Source organism: Phocoena sinus, chromosome 18, assembly GCF_008692025.1.
Source record: "Phocoena sinus isolate mPhoSin1 chromosome 18, mPhoSin1.pri, whole genome shotgun sequence".
NCBI lineage: Eukaryota > Metazoa > Chordata > Mammalia > Artiodactyla > Phocoenidae > Phocoena > Phocoena sinus.
The window spans coordinates 65,024,246-65,046,500 of NC_045780.1; the positions used below are offsets into that span (position 1 = coordinate 65,024,246).

The following is a 22,255-nucleotide window of genomic DNA, read 5'->3' on the forward strand; positions in this document are numbered from 1 at the left end:
TGAGAGGAACCCATGCAGAGACTCCAGGGAGGAAAAATGCAAAATCTGGCTAGAAAGGTAGTCTGGGAAATAGCTAAGGAGTTTGGAAGGCAACATGGAACGGTCAATGTTTTTTCGCATTAGAGAAACTCAACTTTAGGAAAATTAAACTGAAGAAGTGACTGGCCAGGAGATTTTTGGAAGAAAGGAGAATTAGGGGTCAGTGAAACAGTCAAGAGGTAACCAGACTGCGCAGTAGAGATGTGTGAATGGTAGCAAAGGGCCACTGAAAACACTCTGAAAGGTGAAAAATGCTTTGCAAATATGAGCGAGGGAGGGAGGGAGGGAGGGAGGGAGGGAGGGAGGTGCCACTGCAGGAAAGAAAGAAACCATACTGTGCCTTAACTTCTGAAAGCTCTCTTGAAAATAGGTTTAAAGCCTGTTTTACATACAAATACATGTTAATCCCTCATGAAGAAAATACTTATTTTAAAGAAGTAGCTAGTTTATCCCTAATTTGAACAACTTAAAGAAGGCAGAATGGTGTACCAAACTCTGAGTTTAAACTGATCATCAAAAAAAATCAAGACAACTGCACCTAATTGGAATTGATGGACCCAAAGGCTGGTTCTGGAACAAAAGTTAACATGAATCAACTATAACACTGCAGCCAGGGACTTCCCTCGTGGCGCTGCAGTAAGGAATCCACCTGCCAGTGCAGGGGATGAGGGTTCAAGCCCTGGCCCGGAAAGATCCCACAGGCCGCGGAGCAACTAAGCCCGTGCACCAGAACTACTGAGCCTACGCTCTAGAGCCCGCGAGCCACAACTACTGAGCCTGTGCACTACAACTACTGAAGTCCACGCACCTACAGCCTGTGATCCACAGTAAGAGAAGCCACCACAATGAGAAGCCCGCGAACAGCAACAAAGAGTAGCCCCTGCTTGCCGCAACTAGAGAAAGCCTGTGCGCAGCAACGAAGGCCCCACACAGCCAAAAATAAATTAATTGATTAATTAATTAATTTAAAAACAAAAAACAAGTCCTTTCTCTGCTCCGGTTCCCCTGAGTGGTGAGCTTCAGGCTGAAAGACATTTAGGAATTGCTGTCCCTAAAGGAGAACAGTCACCATGCTCATGGCAGGGATTTTGCGCTCAATAGTTCAGAGGCCCCCAGGCAGACTACAAATGGTGACAAAAGGTGTGGAGCCCCTTGTTTGTACAGACTGGATTCGTCACAAACTTGCGAAGTCAAGAATTCCAGATAAAGTTTTCCAGCCTTCACCTGAAGATCATGAAAAATATGGTGGGGATACAGAGCAACCTCATAAACCACATATTGTTGCCAGAATAAAAAGTACAAAAAGGCGTCCATATTGGGAGAAAGATATAATAAAGATGCTTGGGTTACAAAAAGCACATACCCCTCAAGTTCACAAGAATGCCCCTTCGGTGAATGCAGAACTGAAAGTGGTTAAACATTTGGTAAGAATCAAGCCCCGGAAGCTGCCACAAGGTCTCCCAACAGAGCAGAACATGTCCAGCATGTGTCTCAGGAGCACTGCAGAGCTGGTGGTGGGGCGGCTTCAGAGCCCCACGGACCAGGAAGTGAGTAAGTCCTGATGGCCTCGCAGCTCCAGAGTAAAAAGTGCAAGTCATTTCTATTTAAAGATGGTGAGAAAGTGTTCTCATTAAAATATGGGGGTTTTTTTGCTTTTTTTTTTGCGGTACGCGGGCCTCTCACTGCTGTGGCCTCTCCCGTTGCGGAGCACAGGCTCCGGACGCGCAGGCTCAGCGGTCATGGCTCCCGGGCCCAGCCGCTCCGCGGCATGTGGGATCTTCCCGGACCGGGGCACGAACCCGTGCCCCCTGCAACGGCAGGCGGACTCTCAACCACTGCGCCACCAGGGAAGCCCTAAAATATGTTTTAAATTCTAAAAACAAACAAACAAAACAAAAAACAAAACACTGCAGCCAACAGAGAAATCAAGGATCTGTCAAAAGAAAATCAGTCATATTCCACACAGGATAATAAACAGAACATGAAGCGACAGTAATACTATTAATGAGAAGACACAGCTTACAAGCCAACAGCCAGATTTCTGTTTCCAGCCATGAAAGAATAATTGGTACTGGACTCGCCTGCCATCGTAAAACTGCAAAGGTGGACGAAATATATGAAGCAGCTGTTTTCAGGCACTGAATGACAAGCAGGGCTGAACTGTAAGCCTAGAGAAGAGGAGAGCCTGGGACTGGCCCGTCTTTCTGCCTGGGGGTATCTTCTGCCCAGGCAGAACTAAAGTTTCACTGAACTGAAGAGGAAGTTGCAGAAACAGCTGGAATTTGGGAGGAATAGCAGAGGGTAGACCCAGAATATCTTGTGGGGATTTACCAAAGGGACTTTGCCAGAACTTCACTGTCCATGAGCAGGGTCAGACTCCATGAAGCCTCTGTGAGGTCACGCCAATGCCAGGAGACTAGAGTTTCTGCCTACCTAGAAGAAAGAGTTCTTCTTAAGCGCCTCAGACATTCACTTAGCTGCCAGGAAGGCCATGCCTTACGCTGTAGAGTAGAGCCATGCACTTGGACTAAGTTCAAAATGAAAATAATTGCCCCAGATAGACAGACAAGACAAACAGAAAGATAGAATGAATAAGCCAATCCTAACAAGACCAATCTACCAGGAATTCCCTATCAGAACAAATACCCTTTAATCCAGACTTCCTATAATGTATACTTCATAACACCCAACATAATAAGACAATTATTAGACCTGCAAAGAAGCAAGAACATTTGACCCATAATCAAGAGGGAAAAAAAATACAAGCATTAGAAATAGACCCTGAGATGATCCAGATTTTGGAATTAGCAGACAAGAACTATAAAACAACTATTATAAATATGTTCAAGGAATTAAAGGAAAATATGGTTATAACAAGTGAATGGATAGGTAATTTTTTTTGTTTTTTTTTTTGTTTTTGGCTTCGCCACACAGCTTGTGGGATCTTAGTTCCCCAACCAGGGATCGAACCCAGGCCCCCAGCAGTGGAAGCACAGAGTCTTAACCACTGGATCACCAGGGAATTCTTTGGATAGGTAATTTCAGAAGAGAGATGGACACTATCAAAAAGAAGCAAACAGAAATTCTAGAACTAAAAAGTACAATATGAAAAATTCACTAGATAACTTTAATATCAGATAATTTCCATTGCTCTGTGCCCAGATTCATTAAGCCTTTCTTTAAGTTTACAACCTGAAGAACAAACAGAAAACAGAGAACGAGAGCAAGATTGGTTGAAGAAAAGAAAGCCTAAGGGTTCAATGGGACCATACAAGCAATGAAACACACATGTAATTGGAGTCCTGAGAGAAGATGACAAAATAGGGAAGAAAAAATATTTGAGGGAATAATGGCTGAAATTTTTCCAAGTTTGGTAGAAAATATTAATTTAGATACCTAAGAATCTTAGCAAACCCCAGAAAGGATCAAAACAAAGAGACCTATGCTTGGGCACGTCACAGTCAAAATGCTGAAAACTAGAAAGTAACAGTCTTGAAAGCAGCCCACGAAAAACAACGCATTACATACAGAAGAAAAATAATACAACTAACAGCTGACTTAACAAACTCAGTTCTGTCACTATGTGTGGTGATGGGTGTTAACCAGGCTTACTGTGGTCATTTCTATACACACACGCACATAGACACATACATACTATACACTCTATATATATACACACACACAAAAATACTGAATCATTTTGCTGAATATCTGAAACTAATATGCTGTATATCGATTATACCTCAGTTTAAAAGGAGGAGGAGATAGTGGAACAAAATGTACAGAGTGCCTAAAGAAAAGAATAACTGTCAACCCCAAATTCTATAACCAACAAAAGTAAATATCCTTCAAATGATGAGGGTGAAATTAAGACATTTTCAGACAGTCTCAGACTTTCTCACCACCCAACCTGACTTTTAAGAAATTATAACGGATATTCTTCAAGCTAAAGGGAAATGGTACCAGATGGAAATTCAGTTGTAGAAACACAGAGAAACCAAAATGACAAACAAACATGTGGGTAAACATAAGAAATTGTGTTATTCCTTTCCATTTCTTTGCGAAACAAACGGCTGCTTAAAAGCAAAATAATGGTAACACCGTACTTTGTACGTAGATGTAAAATAGATAACAATAGTACAAGGGATAGGATGTCACTCCTATACGTTTCTTACATTTTATGTAAAGTAATCCAATACTAACATGCAGAAAAAGACTGTAATAAGATGCCTATTTTAATCACTAAAGCAAGATTAACAATACGAGATACTGCTAAAAAGCCAACAAAGGAATCAAAATGGAATACTAAAAAATATCTGATTGACTGAAATAAGTCAGGAATGGAGCCCTGCCACCCAAAAAAAAGGAAGATGAAACAAATAGAAAATAAACAGTAAGTAAAAGGCTTAAGTCCCATGACATCAATATTTACACTAAAAGTAAACATACTAACACTCCAGTTAAAAGCCAGAGACTGCCACACTCACACTGGATTAATAAAAGAAAGATCCAGCTTGTTGTGTATGTGAAATACACTTTAAAGTAAAAGGATGGAAAAAGAAGTGGCATGCAAACAGTAGGCGCAAGAAATCATGTGAGGCTATATTATTATCAAAGTTGATTTTGAGTCAAGGAATTAAACTACCAGAGATTAAGAAGGACATTTCATAATGATAGGAGAGTCAATTCACCACTCCTAAATGTGTATGGATCTAATTACCGAGCTGCAACGTCTATGAGACAGCAACAGAACTATGGAGAAAAATCAGAAAACCCCACAATCATAGCAGGAGTTTTTAACATCCTTCTTCTCAGTAAATGTAACAAGTAGACACCACCCCCTCCAAAAAATAATCAGTAACAATACAGAAGATTTCAATAACAAGTAACCAACTTAATCTAACTGACATTTATGGAACACCACACCCAACAATTATAGGACAGGTTTTTTTCAAGTACACGTTGTAAATTCACCAAGACCATATGCTGGGGTCATAAAATAAATCTCAATAAATTTCTGAATATAAAAATGGTACGCAGAATGTTCTCTGATGACAAGAATTAAATTAGAAATCAATAATTTATATCTTATCTAAAAAGCCCAACTATTTGGAAATTAACGTATTTCCAGTATGTTAATATTGGAAACAAATAAAATATCACAAGGGAAATAAGAAATATGGGTAATCAATTACATGTCTATTGCCCCCAAGAGCTATCAGCTAGTTGAGTTCACAGACATCATAGTCATTTATGTCATCATGATCATAAAAACAGCTACCATTTATTCAGCACATGCTACAAGCCAGACACTGAATAGAAAACAACCTTATTTGTAAGAATTTTTTCCTATTTTGCACATAAGAAAATAAACTGCAAGTATTCATACCTGACAGAGAATGGGCACTCAGTTACTTGGTTTTTGTTTTTGTTTTGAATGAAGCAAAGTTACAACTTGTGAAGGAGAGAAATGTTACCTGCCAAGTCATTAAACAAAGGATGTTGCAGCCACCAAGCTGCCATATTACTGCCGGTCCCCTGAGGGAACTCGGGATGGAAACAGAATGCTGGTTGGTCATGAGGCAGTCAACTGCTGCAGCCACCCCTGTCGTGCACCCTGAGGAGACTAAGGATGAGAAAGCACAGGATATTGGCCCCAGATAGCTGGGCTGCAGATCAAAGGAACGATTTCAATGAGCCCAGACTTGCATCTTGCTATACACAGAAAAAAGCTAATTTCATTACCTTGAGATGTCTGGTTTTCTTTAATGAACAGTAATCTTTTGATGTTCTGACTACCCAGTCCTTGTTGCAAAAACCCCTTTGTATCCTGCCTCGCCCCCTGCATCCCCTTGCTCTTCAGAGTAGTCCCTCAGAGTGATCCGAGCATCCTGTCTCCAGGGCTTGAGGTCCTGACAGAGTCCGCTAAATAAAATATAACTCTCAATTTCTAGGTTGTGCTTTTTTTTTTTTTTTCAGTCCACACACTGCTCCTCATTAATGTATAAAATTAAACTTCAGTTCTAATAAAATGCATATGTTATAGTTAAAAACACGTCACATCCAGTGTAGAGAAAAACATACAAATAAATGCTAATGTCTGGGTTCTATTTTCCTTTAAGTTGACATTTTACAAGGGGATACTATTTGGTTAAATCGGTTTTCCTTGTGAAAGAAAATAGTTCCACCATGAGAACAATAAAAGGCAAACAAACTGGAATCAAATTTGCACCATGTATGTCAGACGTTAAATTAGTTAGTAAGCTATTAATCTTTAATAAATCAAGAACACCTAAATATAGATAAGAATTATATTATAAAAGCCTACCAATTTATTTAAAGGGCAAAGAACATGTACAGGAAATTCACTACAAAACACACAAAAGGCGAATGAAAATTCGCAAATACTCAAATTCAAAGAAACTCAAAATGTGACATCCACGTTTGGCAAGGGTGTAGGGCCATCTCATTTCACTAAAGAGAACGCACAGTTAACTCTAGAAGGAAATCTGGCATATCAAAAGGCTTAAAATGTATACACTCTGAGAAATTAAGGATGTCTCCAAAGGTTTAGCTTTAATCAGGTTCATTGCACTGCTGTTTGTTAATACATAAAAACTAGAAAACAATCTGAATATCTAATTACTGATTATACTAGAATCCACATGGCCTTTAAGAACAATATTATGAATTGCGAAGTACGAATTCCACCCAAGCAAGGATCCATTTATGGTGGGTTTCTATGGCATGGGAGGCGGGGGGTGGTAAATTACATATGGAGTCATAAGAGAACTCTATAATCTAGGCCAAAACATCGATTTTGTTCAACTTTTTAAAAAAGAAATGCAAGAAATATTAGTCGTTCATTTGAAAAATAAACAGTGTGTCTTTCCTCAATTATTTTAAATCAGCAGACTTCGTGAAACACAAAACGCAAGTGTGGGCAGATAAATATAACCATCAAAGGAGCAGAGGAGAAAAGAAGGCTCTTTCCACAGAATTGAGTTTTCCAGACTGGTGAAAAGTATTATCCCTTTAAGAATCCAATCTTCATTTTAATAGAAAGGCTCCCCAAACCGTTCTCCAATAGTCCTTTAAAACAGAAGATGGGAGCTGTACTTCGTCATCCTCACGATGAAGATTCCTCATCACCTACATGACTCTTTTCCGAGGCCAATGATCCTCAGTGTGTAGACGCTCCTCCCTCCTACGAAGTGCCCAAAATGGCCATGCTCTTTGGGGCTTTCATACATTGACATTCTATCTTGTCCCTTGCCATCAGGCTATCCCTTCAAGAAGCTATCTCACCATTAACTACTGCTGCTTCTCAACTAGGATATGGCTTCGTAATACTGTAAGTGAGTCAGAGTAAACAGGCTCTGAGTAAGAACCTAAAGGACTTTCAGAACAGAAAACAGGCACTGTGTCACTTATTCTGCACTTCTGGCTTACTTCCTGGTTCACGGCCCTACCCCCCAGAGTTGAGCTTGTCAGACAATGCAGTTTCTAGGTACACTGGGTATTACTCCAACAGGCAACTAGGGTGAGAATATGTTTAGCTCACCTAAAGCAGAACATTGCTGTATTTTTCCCATATTGTTGCCCAGAGGTGCTTAGTAATGCTGTCACACCTACTTTCATGATTGCATAATCTAAAGCCATTAATCTCCGCTTTGAGGGGAGAAGCCAAAATCTGCCTAATACCTTCCACCCCCATGAACACGACTGACCTCTATAAAACTAAACACATTCCCTCTATGGTTCTGTAGGAAAAAAACCTACTGAAGGAAATGAAAAGCAGAGTCAATGCGAGAGCAATCACATGCTGCGCTCTCACCTGACAGCTCCACTGCCCTTTTCTGTTGTTGGCCTGATGTTCCATGGCTGGCACGCGAGCCTACACAATTACTCAGAAGCTCTCTGCAAGCTTTGAAGGATGTGGCATTTACCTCCTGTCCTGGAAGAACTGTTAGCTGTCATTTAAATTCTGCTGGCCACCTTTTACCATTATACCACAAAACCTACTGGATTCGCCAGAATGCCATGTATACAGAGCTGACAAGTGAGCCTCTGAACGTGAGAGTCATAATGCGGACCGCGAGAACCACTGGGGGATGGGAGCCTGCGATAGCTACCCCAAGGTCAGGCTAAGGACGTGAACTCCTCAGGAGGAGTTTCTTCACATTCTCTGACATCATCCCCTCTGGGGGATGAGTCCCTGAGGCAGCACCCTGGGAATCCCCCCAAGCCCTAGAGCTCCTGCAGTGAAGACAAGCAGAATATGGCCAGGCCCCCATTACGACAAGTCTTGCCACCAAGACTGCCCAACCCTTTGCTGGTGACCACACAGCATGCTAAATATTACTCCCCATTGTGGGGAGGCTGGAAGTGGCCGAGGTCCTTGAGAACGTACCAGAAAATTTGAAACAATGAACTAAAAGTAGGTGTTTACATGAGTGAGATGGTGGTCAATATATACTGTTTTAGGAAAATGACTACAGTTTAATTAATAAAGTCTATGATATCAATGCAAGGAACAGATAAGGCAAATTCATAGACGTATGTTCAGAGCAAGGTCACATTCCAAGATACTGGCTGAAAGACCCTTTACCCTCAGACCCTTCCACCACCAACTGCTCCGTTTTAAAGAGAAGCCCCGATGACTGGTTTACCAAGCAAGAGAAGTGAACAGAAAGATGAACCACACAGCTGTGGCAAAGGTGAGCTAGTAGGGCAACAGGAAGAAGGAAAACCATGGAGAGTGCTGAAAACCCCATGACAGGGAGAGAAAGGAGATCCAAGAACATGCATAAATATACATTTTAGGGTTTGGCAAGCGAAGATAATCTTAATGAGAATACAAATCAACTGGCCCCCCAAAAGGGTGGAGGAAAAAAGACTTCGATCAACATTTTTAAAAAATGTATCGTGTTTCCGTACTTCTAAAAAAACAAAAAAAATAAAGAAAAAGTATTTATAATCCATCTTCTCAAAAACGGCACGCTCAGGGCTTCCCTGGTGGCGCAGTGGTTGGGAGTCCGCCTGCCGATGCAGTGGACACGGGTTTGTGCCCCGGTCCGGGAAGATCCCACATGCCGCAGAGTGGCTGGGCCCGTGAGCCATGGCCACTGAGCCTGCGCTCCGCAACAGGAGAGGCCACAGCAGTGAGAGGCTTGCGTACCGCCAAAAAAAAAAAAAAAGGCAGTGGAGAGACTGCTGCTCTGATGAATGGCTGAGTAGCTGATAGTGGAATAGCCCCACTTCCACTGCAACCACATTGGTAGGCACTGGATAACTGGCAGTACAAGACTGATCTTTGAGAAAAGGGACACCCACGAGGTGAACACGGTCACTGCCCTGGCTCTCAGCCACTTCACAACTGTGGCAGCGAACTGAGGTCCAAACAGCACAGGAGTCCCATGGAGCCGAGGCAGAGGCCAGAGACTGAGTCAGCTGGAGCAGCTGACAGGCTCCTCCAGGGCGAGACGCCAGCCAGTAAAGAGGTTTACCAAAAAAAGGGATCTTGGGAGCCTCGGGGCACAAGGTAGCCCCCTACTCTTCACCCCGTCCCCCTGACACACACACATAAAAAGAAATATCCAGCCCTAGATGGCAGTCAGTACTGCTGAGGTTTAGAAACCCTCCTCTAAAACAGACTTACTCTAGACTTATGCTAGAAAAGACTAACACCAAGGCCTAAGAAGACCCACAAGAAACATGGGGCGTGAAGGTGGAGTCTCACATGTTAGACAAGCTTGGGAAAAACACCTTAGGACTTCCAAAGATCTAACCTAACAAAGCATCAAACCAAGCCTACACAAGTTCAAAGACAGATTTGGGCAAAATTCAACACTCTTCAGAAAAACATCAGAATGCAAGCCTACAAGGGAGTTTTCATAACGTCCAATAAACAATGTAAAAGTCCTAGACACACAAAGAAATTTAAAAATGTAACACACACAAAAAAGAAGGCACTCTCCATAGTAAAAACAAAGTTGACCCAGACATTCGATTTTGAAAGACTTAAAGAAACTGCTATACATACATTCCGAGTGTATACATTTGTCAAAAATCAAATGCACAAATGTGTGCATTTATGTAAAATACTCGAGTTGATTAAAAAATAGTGAAGAGAAACAGAACTTTAGTTACATGAAAACAGAAGACTCAGTATTAAAGTGTATCGTATACCCCAAACTTAGGAATTTAGTTACATTAACTTTTTTTTTTTTTTTTTTTTTTTTTTTTTGCGGTACGCGGGCCTCTCACTGCCGTGGCCTCTCCCGCTGCGGGGCACAGGCTCCGGATGCGCAGGCTCAGCGGCCATGGCTCACGGGCCCAGCCGCTCCGCGGCATGTGGGATCCTCCCGGACCGGGGCACGAACCCGTGTCCCCTGCATCGGCAGGCGGACTCTCAACCACTGCGCCACCAGGGAAGCCCCTACATTAACTTTTGATGGAAGGGTGTAGGAATTTTATTGTTGTTGTTGTTGGGGAATTTTTGAAAGGAAGCAAGTATTGCCCATTTGCTTTCAGACTGGCTAGCTAGTAAAAACCTATTACCCTGGGTCACACACAGCCCACCTCCAGGGGGGACTTAACATTGTCACTATGAGAACGGCACAGCTCAAGTGGAACAGTGCACTACCATACTCAGTCTCCCATAAACGATTACAACAAAAAATCCCATCTGAAGGTCACTTCGGCACATCCCAAAACATGGACCAAAGAGACACTCCACGTAAGGCCATGAATATAGACATCTTTTACCCTGAGACTAGCAAACACAGGGAGGCTGTTAGATGGACTATCAATGCAGCCAGTGAGGAGGTAACCGTGCAGTCAATACAGTGACAAAACTGGACACAAGCTGTATACATAATAAGACTGTAAGTGTATGGATACGTGTGGCTAGGTAAAGGCTGGAAAAGAATCTGCAAAATGATACCTGCCATTATCGGATGATGGCATTTGGGATATTTCTTCCCAAATGTTTGGAATGATGGTAAGCAAAAACAGCAATACTTAAGAGACTGAGAGCTTTGTGGATTCCTATGATTTCCTAACCAACACTTTTCTCCCCTTCTATAATTAATAGCTCAGATCTGGCTCCTTTCTAATCTTCTTTTCTCCATCTCTCATGAATATTTCAATGAATTAAAAGGTCTACATACTAACTCACTTTGCTATTTTGTCTAACATGTATTTCTGCCCACTATTGTACTAGATCAGTTCACGTATACATGAGATGAAATAAGACATTATTATATTCTTACAATGACCTACTACTCTCATCTGTGGGGTATCAGGAGCAGTTATTGAGAACTAAATGCTTCACCAAATAGCCGAAATGGTAAGAGTTAATGAATGAATGAAAGAATGAGTGAATGAATGGCTTGTAAGATACTCAGAATGCACCTCCCAGACCTGACTTCCTTTCCAACCATTATCTCCATGAGGGTCCCTTGCAACTTCATGCATGGCCATGAACAATAGGCTTCGGGTGCGTTTCCCTAAATCACTGCTCTGATCATTTACTACCCTACTAAAAATTTCCAGGGGTTCCCCTCTGCCAACTAAATAAATCCAAGGTCCTTAAACTCATGATCAAGGCCCTCCATCACCTGGTCCCAATATTCCTTTCTAAGTGTACTTTGGAGCCTAGTGCTCTCCTAAATTTTTATGCCAACTGTGCTTCCACAATTCCCTGAATAAACTGTTTCAACATTCCATCTCAACACTGCTCAATGTATGGAATGCCCCCCACCATGTGCATACACATAGACACACATACACATACACAAACACACAGACATGCCCTCCACCAATTGGAGGGATCCTTTCCTAAACCGTTAAGTCTGTACACTTGTGTACCACTTAGCACCCATACTGCTATTTCATCTGATTATATTATGTATTTGACCCTTCTGTGACTAAGTGCCAATAATAAAGATGATAGGAATGTCTGAACATTAGCTAGATACCAGGCACTATGTTCAATGCTTTACAGATTGACTCGTTTAATCCTCTCTACAACCTTAAGAGTTGGGTACTGTTACAAACGAGGAAATTAAGGCTTAGAGCAGTCTGCCTGAGGCAAACATCTACAAAGAGGAAAGCTGGGCTTCATACAAAAGCAGTCAAACTACAGAGTCTTGTTATGCTTATGACGCCCACCCTCCTAAATTTAATAAATGACTTCTGGAAAAAGTGCTTTGCAGGAGTTATTTTATCCAATGCTCAAAAAGCCCCATGAAGCAGATATTCTCTACTCCAACGTTTCAACTCAGGAAACTGAGGCCCTGAGAAGTGAGTTCACTCACAGTTTAGCAAACAGCAAAGTCAGGATTGGATCTCAGGCCTGGCTGTTCTCAGAGTCCACACTCACAGTCTTCTACCCTATCCGACCTGCCACAACGTCTTCTACAAAGTACCTGTGCACCTGGCTCAACACCTGATCGCTCGGTGCACACGAGATTCCCAGCGCGGAATCTGAGACACAGGAGGCCTACAGAACAGCCACCACCCTTCAGGTCTACAGCTGCAATTTCGAAAGGGTATCTCCACTGAGAAAGGTTAAACTTGCAGCCCACATGATAACCCTATGTACTGGAAGGTCTTGGTTATAAGACATAAGAAAAAAAATTAAGCTGAACATGCATTTGAGGCCTATGGCTATTACCTGGCATCTTTTTAAATTCCCCCCATACAAAAAGAGAAAAAAAAAAAAAAAAGACTTCCCTGGCTGTCCAGTGGTTAATACTCGGCGCTTCCACTGGGGGGGCACAGGTTCGATCCCTGGTCAGGGAACTAGGATCCCACATGCTGCATGCGAAAAATAAAATAAAATAAAATTCCCCCCCCATACCAATTAAAATGGAATGCCTGCGGAGAGGGCCTGGCTATCAGTGTTGTTTTTAAATTTTCTTGGATCCATCGTGCAGCAGTTTGGGAATCACTGAGCTAAGCGTTCCCTTCCAGCTTGCACTGCACCCCACACAGCAGACCGTTATCAGGTGGTAGAATACAGCTGACACCCGTCACTCTCCAGCAGCAGAAACATCCCCCTTGAACAAAGCTAAACCAAACAGCCTCTCCTCTCCTTCCTTAAGCTGCTTTGTTAGGAGCACCCACAGAAAATTAAACCTTCACCCAATGGCTCCCCTTAGCTCTCCCCTAGCAAATTAGAACAACTGCCGATTGCCCCCGATGAGATTAACTCTTCACAAAATGCACAGATACAATTCAAGTTTATATCAGAAATAAATGAGAAATAAGGAAAAAAGTGTGTTTAAATATTGTAAAAGTGTGGAACAGTGTAAGAAGCATTACTAGTTCATTCTAATTGTCAGAAAGTTAGAAAATACCATTAGAAGAGAAAGTCCAAACAAAGTGTCACGTGCTTCAAGGGAGTCACTCTATTTCCATAAATACCACACTGTTTCACTTTAACAATACTCGAGATGCTGGTCCCTCAATATTTTCAGAAAGAAAATACAATACAAACCACAGACTAGTAGTAAGCAAGATATCAGATTGAACCCTACGAAATTGCTGCTTGATAAGCCCCAATCAGTTGAACATCTGTCACTTCATGTTGTCCAGTCTAAATTTAAAGCAATATACTGTCTGTACCGAAACAGAATTAGCTTTAAATAAAAACAAAGTTCTGAGAGCTATGAACACAACATCACATGGCTGAGACAGTGACAAAGCTTTCTACTCTCGGCTTTCTACACTCCAAGGAGCAAATTCAGAGGGAGATGAAACTGCAAGGGTGGGATGAAGAGGGAGGTGCTGCAGGAGGTGAACCTTTCCTTCCCGGCTCACACTTAGCACACTCAGCGCATAGACTTTTTTAAAGTCAGGCTCCATTTACGCACAGGACAGCAGACATCGCTCGGAGGAGTCTGCAAACTTGGTCACTCCAGGCACCCTGGAAGGCCTCCTTCTACTTCCTGCTTAGGCTCTGTGAGAAAGGATGCCCGCTGTCCTGACCACTGATCTTAAAATGTAACTGAGCTGGGACTTCCCTGGTGGCACAGGGGTTAAGAATCCACCTGCCACTGCAGGGTACGTGGGTTCAAGCCCTGGTCCGGGAAGATCCCACATGCCACGGAGCCCATGTGCCACAACTGCTGAGCCTGCGCTCTAGAGCCCGCGAGCCACAACTACTGAGCCCGCAGGCCGCAACTACTGAAGTCCCCGCGCCTAGGGCCCGTGCTCCGCAACAAGAGAAGCCACCGCAGTGAGAAACCCCCTCGCCGCAAGTAGAGAAAGCCCGCGCTCAGCAATGAAGCCCCAACGCAGCCAAAAATAAAAATAAAAATAAATCAATAAATTTATATATAAGACTGAGCTGAAGTGTCTGAAAAAGAAATAAAGTGGTTGAGAGGAGGAGAAAGTCTTAAGAGACAGGATTAAAGGAAAGAGAAAGGGTCCTTCACTCAGAAAGATGATGGTTACCTGAAACCACGAAATAGAAATAGTGTGGATACAGCGAGCATGTATGTCCCCCCCCAAACTGAAAATACAACTACATCACTTAGATGACTGCAAATAGATCTAAGGAAAGTAAGAATATTTCTCTAGGCAGGATGTTGATCTATAGAAACCACCTCCTTGAGTCAGTAGTCGATTCTCATTACTGACAACGTTCATGTTCTACAGTCACTATGAATGTCAACTAGTGAGTATTCACCGCTCCTGAGGGAAGTACAGGGCTGGGGTCCTGGCAGCCTTTGGTAACAACATCTTCACCGTCTCAGTACTTACATAACCTTGTTTTACGTATGTTTCCACTTAACCTTCGGTAATCGCTGCTGTACATTCATTAACACTGGCCTCACAGCCAGCAGCACGGTAACACACACCTGAACCAAGCTTCCTCACCTCCGCACAGATTTTCTCCATAAGACACACGACAGTCTTCCTCAGCTAAGGAACCCCAGACAGCACTTCAGCCCTCTTTAGGGGCCATTTTAAACTGCAAAATCACCGCCCAAAAAATACAAAACTGTGGAAAGCAAGGCACTAAGTCCACAGAGAGGGCATCTGTTCCTAGTATGAGAACAGGCACATATTGTTTTCACCCCAGCTGGGAATATGCACGTCAGATGACAAAAAACTTTAAGAGACTATGTGCACACCCGCAGAAGACCATGAAAGAGCCCCAAGTATTGACTTTTAGAATTACAAATAAATTTTACCAAGTAGGCGAATTGGCAAACACAAAATCTACAAATATCCAGGATTAACTGTACATAAATGCTTGTAAGACAGATCTACAGTAAAGGATAAAGGGAAACTAGGGTGTTTGCAGGGAGTCAACTCATCTTAGAAGCTGAAACAAAGAATGACAAATCTCTCCTGCAAACTATCCTTTGGGTAACAGTAAAGAGAGTGATGATTTCAGCCACAATAAGGAATCTGCTCGAACCAATTAGATTCTGCAAGAAAGTCTGCACTGGGTAAACAAGCAGCAGAGAACACTCAGTGAGCTCAATGACTATCTGCTCTGGCTTTACCTGGCGTTCAGAGCAAACCGTCCATCGTCAGGACCCACCATGGGGAACGGCCGCAGCTCTACAAACTGCACACAAAGTCAGGAAACCTACGGTCCACTAGGTTATTAAGGAGCCTCTTAAGGAAAACTATCTGTGCCCTATGCATTTTATAATACGTAAAATCTCTGTGCCATATGACAAGATCAACCTGCTTAGAGAGATTGTCATGCTGTCTGCCCCAGGTCAGAACACCTGTAACATTCAGGCACGAAGACAAGGGCAGGACTGGAAACTGGGAGATACATTCTCACTACTGACTGTTGTTGGAGATCAACAGCTGTCTTCAATCCAGGCTCAGCTGGCTTGAAGTTACCATCTTCCCCCAGCCCGGGCCCACCTCCCATGCTCTGAGCTGGGGAAGTTACCCTTTGAGATTTGAAGCCGGATGAGTTCTCCTTCTTCTCTGTCCCAACCAAGAACAAAGAAAGACAGGAATTAAGACACTGGTCTCACTGTGAAGGTGATAGCAACTCGCGCTGGGAATATCACCAGGGACTGGGGGCGATTTCCCAAAATGAGTGAATGTAATGTTTAAAACACTATTGCTTTGAGGAACCTGTGTTTGTAATGCCAGTCTGCTGACCTTACACAAAACAGAGCCCGTGTTCCACAATCCCTTTATTTGGTAAGAAGTTCGAAAAAATGCTCTAGAGATTTGAGGAACCTGAAGAGACCATCGTGAGCTGTTTCTACAAACCAACAACTGGAGCCACTGATCCAAACAAAGCGTCACAGTTCATAAAAACTTCTCATTCAGTCCTCAAGTTAAACAGAAAAATCAATGATCAAGTGTGAATGTAAAATGATGCAGCCACAGTGGAAGAGTATGGAAGTTCCTCAGAATGCTAAACATAAAATCAGCATATAATACAGCAATTCAACTTCCTGGGGATGTACTCAAAAGAACTGAAAGCACAGGCTTGAACACCTATTTGAACACCCATGCTCACAGCAGCATTATTCACAATAGCCAAAAGGTAGAAACAACCCAAATGTCCACTGACAGATGAATGGATACACAAAACCTATAATGGAGTATTATTCAGCCTTAAAAAGGAATTAAATGCTGGCACCTGCGACAACATGGATGAACCTTGAAGACACTGTGCTACATGACGTAAGCCAGACACGAAGTGACAAACATTTATGATTCCACTTCTGTGAGGCACCTAGAGTGGTCAAATTCATCGAGAGAAGTAGAAGGGTGACAGCTGAGGGGAGAGGGGGTGGGGAGAGAGGTTCAGTTTGGGAAGATGAAGAAGTTCTGGAGGCGAACAGCGATGATGGCTGTCCAACAATGTGAACGCGCCTGATGTCACTGAACAGCGCACTTAAAAAGAGTTAAAATGGACAATTTGATGTTGTGTATATTTTACTACAATTTTTTTTAAAAGCAGTGATCAGAAGTAATTGTACCAAAGCAGTTGAAAGGTAGATAAACGACAAGTCATTCTTACAGATGATACATCCCACAAGATCATTCAAAGTTACAGCTGTGACTTAGCAGCCATTCCATTTCTAACACCCAAGCTGATTTCTCCCCAGGACCAGGGATTAGCGGTGAGGGGGTGGGGGGGGGGTGCATAAACCCCAAAGATCAGAGGGGCTTTTCAGAGCTGCTGTGCAGTACCAGCTTTTCCCCTAAGGAACTAGCCCACCTGTAACCTGCTAAGAAGTGTCCTATTTCTACTCCTAAAAAGGATCCTGGATGTAAGGCTGTGCCTGAGGAAACTGGTCTTTCCCACGTCTACGGTATAATCCCAACAATAGCTGACTTCCTAAAGAACAATTCTCTTACCCTAATCAAGCCAGCAAATTAATGGCTTTGGGACATGTTTACATTCATCTAAGCAAATGTGCCAGATTATATCAGATTTCCCAACGGCAACGCCAAGTGTTAGTGGGAAGAGGAAGAAAAACTGGTAGACAATGGCTCACCTGTGGAGCGAAGAGCAATCCGTTTGAACCATCAGACCTAATGAAAGGCTTTCACAGTGTACTTCTGGTGAAACTTCCTATTTATTTATGGGAGCTAAGCACGATCTGGAGAGACAAGCACCTAGCTAATCTGTGGGGAGCCGAGTACCCATCTCCTAAATAGTAGAAGGCGCAACAGAATAACAAAGATGATGACGAACGACAAGGAAGACCCCTGACTAGAGTGTACGGGCACCACTGCCATTTCCACGTCACCCAGGAGGAAACCGGCTCAGATGCTGTAGCCAAACACAGACAGTGAGATGCCAGGTCCCTGGGTTCACAGACCCCCGAGATTCACAAGACTCTGCTCAAGAAAAGATGACGAGGGCTTCCCTGGTGGCGCAGTGGTTGGGAGTCCGTCTGCCGATGCGGGGGACGCGGGTTCGTGCCCCGGTCCGGGAGGATCCCACATGCCGCGGGGCGGCTGGGCCCGTGAGCCATGGCCAGTGAGCCTGCACTCCACAACGGGGGAGAGGCCACAACAGTGAGAGGCCCGCGTACCGCAAAAAAATAAAAAAATAAAGATGATGACACATCTTCCATCTTGCCAAGAAAAGTTCTAACAAGAAACCGAAGGTCTAAATAAGTAGCAACTAGGTAAAAGAAGTGAAAAATGTCAATTTAAATGGTTTGGTTTTGGCTTTCAAGGACGATTTTAATTGTTTTTTAAGAGAAAGTGTATACATTTAAGGTGTATAACATGTTGCTTTGATATAAATATACAGTGGGAAATAATTACTGTAGTGAAACCACTTAACATGGCCATCATGTAGTTGTCCTTTGTGTGTGTGTGCTATCTCAGTAAATTTCAAGTATACAATACAGTCAAATGAAAATTCTTTAAAAAGTAAATAGGTAAAAGGGATATCCAGGATCAAGTTCATAAAGAGCCCTTCAGCTCCTGACACTGGTGTATCTGTGGCAATTCCTTTGTAAAGACACCTGAAATCCTTACTCCTTTTATACTAGTTAAGACCAGGGTAATCTATGGAATAATTCTATGGGCATTTCTCAATACGAAAGCGCTGGAAACATCAGACCAGGTCTTATTAAAACTGCTATAGTACATACTAAAGAAAAAAGGGAAATGTATTCAGAAAAAGACTTTGAATGAACGGTAACAAATTCTCCCCAAAATTACTAAAAACAATGAAAACTTTCAAGTTTCATCCCAAACATCTGTTTTCTTTAATACTGTCGTGAAAAATCACAACTCTACAACACAGTGAGCGGGCCTGTGCGCGGCACGGGCTCCACTGGCGTCTCCCGTTAGTTTAACGGAATTACAGCGGATATGATTAGATGGGTCACTTCAAAATTCAAACATTCCCTGTCTCAAAGACATTCTTTTCTCCTAGATTTAATTTTATAGATCCAATCACTGAAGCTTACTATGAAATACAACTTTGTGTAAATAAAGGTGTTCACGAACAACAACAGTCTCCATAAATACCACTCTGAGATTGAGGCGTGAAAACAGCAAACATCAACTTGATAACATGGGTGACCGACCGTGAGTGAAAGTTATCAAAAGCAGCCCTGACCTGAGAGAAATCTTTTCGTTGTATTTGTGTAAGGTTTGCTTAAACAACAAAATTGGCTTGATGCAAATAGCAAGCCTCTGTAGTGCGGTGTAAATGAGTATAGTCATTAAGAAAAAAATTTTTTTCCCCGGGTACAATGTGTTTTTCTTACTTTTTTACTGAAGTATACTTGATGTGCAATATCATATAAGTCACACGTGTACAATGTAGTGATTCACAATTTTTACTAGTTATAAAGTTTTTACTTTACAGAGAACTTTCCCAAAAGGCTCCTGATAGTTCAGGAAAGGTACACACTTTGGTTCCGAATGACACTTACCTTGCGGTAAATCATATGGCACATGGCTACTCTTAACCTCATCCCCGCACACTGAACATGATAGAAGTATAAGTGGTGCAGGATGGCCAAAACGAGCGTGCAGGCACTCAGCACTCCGGCATAGCCGTAGGCTTTGTACAAAGCAGCAGAATCAGTGGGATTGTAGTTTTCAAAATAACCAATAATCTTCCCCAAAATTATGGGCTGAACTACCCTGGTGCTTTCCTAAAAGTAAAGAAAAAAAGCCTTAATTAGAAATACAAGCCAAACCAGTTTTTCTTAACACAAACTTTGCTTTTATTATTACTTGTTAAAAACGCATTTTGACAAAATGCAACATTCATGGTTAATCTGAAAGGAAAATCCACTACCTTCTATAACACAAGCAGACAACAGATTTAACCTTAAGCAAAAATTTTACGAAGACAATAAAGCCTTAGTACATTGTGCTTCGTACACTGTGGATGCTCAGTAAATATTACAACCGGTGCTTTAGAAAACACTTGGCAAAATACCAAGTAAGTCTTAGCTGAAGATAAGCTGAGGAAGGGTAAGAAATTTGCTTCCATATGAACAAGCCCTGCTGGCAGCCTGCCCCTGCCCCCTGTACTCTCAACGTCCCAGCCCAACAGAAAGTCAAGATGGTTCATGTACAGGAGACATGCTCTTGCCATCACCTTCTGTTTTAAGAGCCTTTATGAAATGAGACACTGGCATAAACACATCCACTCTTTCCCAACCCAAACTCCACATGTCCAAAGATCAAGAAAATGGAGCCCAGCTTCTGAGGGAGCATCACAGAGAAACAAAGCTTGGGAGGTTCGCAGGCTCTCAGCCCCAGGGGGCGCTGTGTGAATGTCTCTACCCACTAGAAGCTGGGATGTTCCTTGGAGTCAAAAATTAAACAGGACAGAAGCCAAGCTAAAAAGTGATGTCATCCATGGTTCTCCATCCGCCATACACTGCAGCTGCTGGCTTGGAAGAAATGTTACCTACCAATCATCTATTCCCCAAGGCCAAAATTAAAATCCTAAAACCAATGAGCTCGAGGCATTGATGCTTATCTCCTGAGAAAGACTTAGTGAAAGCACTTTTCCTTCCCAAAACTAAAGGTACAACAGCAACACTTGCCCACCCTGCCAAATGGCTGCTCCACCCGGTAACCTACTTCCTCCCTCTACTCACTCCTCCAAAGTTACCCTTCTCCCCCATCAAGGAAAACCAAACACTCAACACAAATCCAAGTCACCAAAAGTAAACACCTCCGCCCTCCACATCCTTTCCTCCACAGACTTCTCAAAAGACAAAGTGCCAAAAGTTTGGAAATCTTTCTGGAACTCGGCTTTTCCTTTTAGGCAATCCCTCCTTACTGATACAGACATGGTAAACAAATGACAGGTTGAATTTGATAGCTCTCTTCTGTCCTTCTGAAGCTGAAGAACCCACACACAAGAGGAAGGGATGGAGACTCCGAAACTCCAAACGCGAAACAAAACTAACATGCAGGGCTTCCCTGGTGGCGCAGTGGTTGAGAGTCCGCCTGCCAATGCAGGGGACGTGGGTTCGTGCCCCGGTCCGGGAGGATCCCACATGCCGCAGAGCGGCTGGGCCCGTGAGTCATGGCCGCTGAGCCTGCGCGTCCGGAGCCTGTACCCCGCAACGGGAGAGGCCACAGCAGTGAGAGGCCCGCGTACCGCAAAAAGAAAAAAAACAACTAACATGCATTTTGTGCTCAACCAACTAGTACCCAATCAGAATATTTACAGAAAGCTGTCCCCATCCCTCAAATCGGTATGACACCAAACCCCAACCCTCCTGTCTTGCTCTACACACATGTTCACAGGCTGCACCAGCTGCCTCGCCTTCCATGAGGTCACGGAAGGCTTCATCTACTACAGACAAGTAAGGCAACACTGTTTAGTTGAACAGTCATGATGAGTAAGATCATCAGATCAGAACAAGATAGTCAGCTCTCAAGGACACAAAGGCTCACTGTTACATTTTCAGCATGCCCCTTCATTCACCCCTAGAGGCATTAAGAGTTCATGGGAGAGTCCCTCATACAGTAGATGGTAAAACACACTGTTTAGAATTTACTGAGATGGAAATCTGGAGGCTTTCGCAGAGAAGCAAGAATGTCAAACTGTACACACAGGCAGTCCCAGCCCGGGTATGGCCAAGGGCAGCCGGTGCTGCAACCTACAAACCTGGGACTCTCCACCAGAAGCCCAGTGGTAACACTTGCCGTCCCAAACTTACCTAAAACTTATAATTATCTTTGGGAATCACCGTTCCCTGTTACTCAGCTCTCCGTTTGAGCCTAATGTCGGAAACCCACCAAAGAGAATACCGACAGATGCAACAAATTCAGCAAAAAAGAGTACAAAATAAAGGCAGATCACTACTGCCTAAGCGTCATGATTTTTTCACTGAGACCGTCTTTAATAACTCAATTGAGCAAACAGTCTCATTAAGGAGTAATGCCAGGGACTTCCCTGGTGGTCCAGTGGTAAAGAATCCGCCTTACAATGCAGGGGACACAGGTTCAATCCCTGGTCAGGGAACTACGATCCCACATGCCGCGGGGCAACTAAGCCCACGTGCCACAACTACTGAGCTCGTGCGCCTCAACTAGAGGCCGTGTGCTCTGGAACCCGCACGCCACGACTACAAAGCCCACGCACCCTGGAGCCTGTGCTCCACAACTAGAGAAAACCCGTACGCCACAACTAGAGAGAAGCCCACACACCACAACAAAGATCCCACGTGCCGCAACTAAGACCCGATGCAGCAAAAATATTAAATGA

The 22,255-nt window shown here is 43.1% G+C and overlaps 2 protein-coding genes across 2 annotated transcripts in view; one reads left to right on the top strand and one right to left on the bottom strand.

The window, feature by feature from the left end:
- The window catches only part of ABCC4 (ATP binding cassette subfamily C member 4), a 215,960-nt gene that overhangs the window by 138,750 nt on the left and 54,955 nt on the right, over nt 1–22,255 (bottom strand). Inside the window, 1 exon segment of the mRNA XM_032610741.1 lies at nt 19,449–19,673. Coding sequence (XP_032466632.1) covers nt 19,449–19,673 — 225 coding nt within the window.
- Nucleotides 970–1,674, top strand: LOC116742888 (39S ribosomal protein L30, mitochondrial-like). The gene has a single exon (XM_032610743.1). It carries the CDS (start codon nt 1,110–1,112, stop codon nt 1,599–1,601), a length of 492 nt encoding a protein of 163 aa, XP_032466634.1. The 5' UTR covers nt 970–1,109; the 3' UTR covers nt 1,602–1,674.

Coding starts and splice junctions, on each gene's coding strand:
- LOC116742888 (XM_032610743.1), top strand. CDS start 1,110: ATGCTCATGGCAGGGATTTTGCGCTCAATAGTTCAGAGGCCCCCAGGC.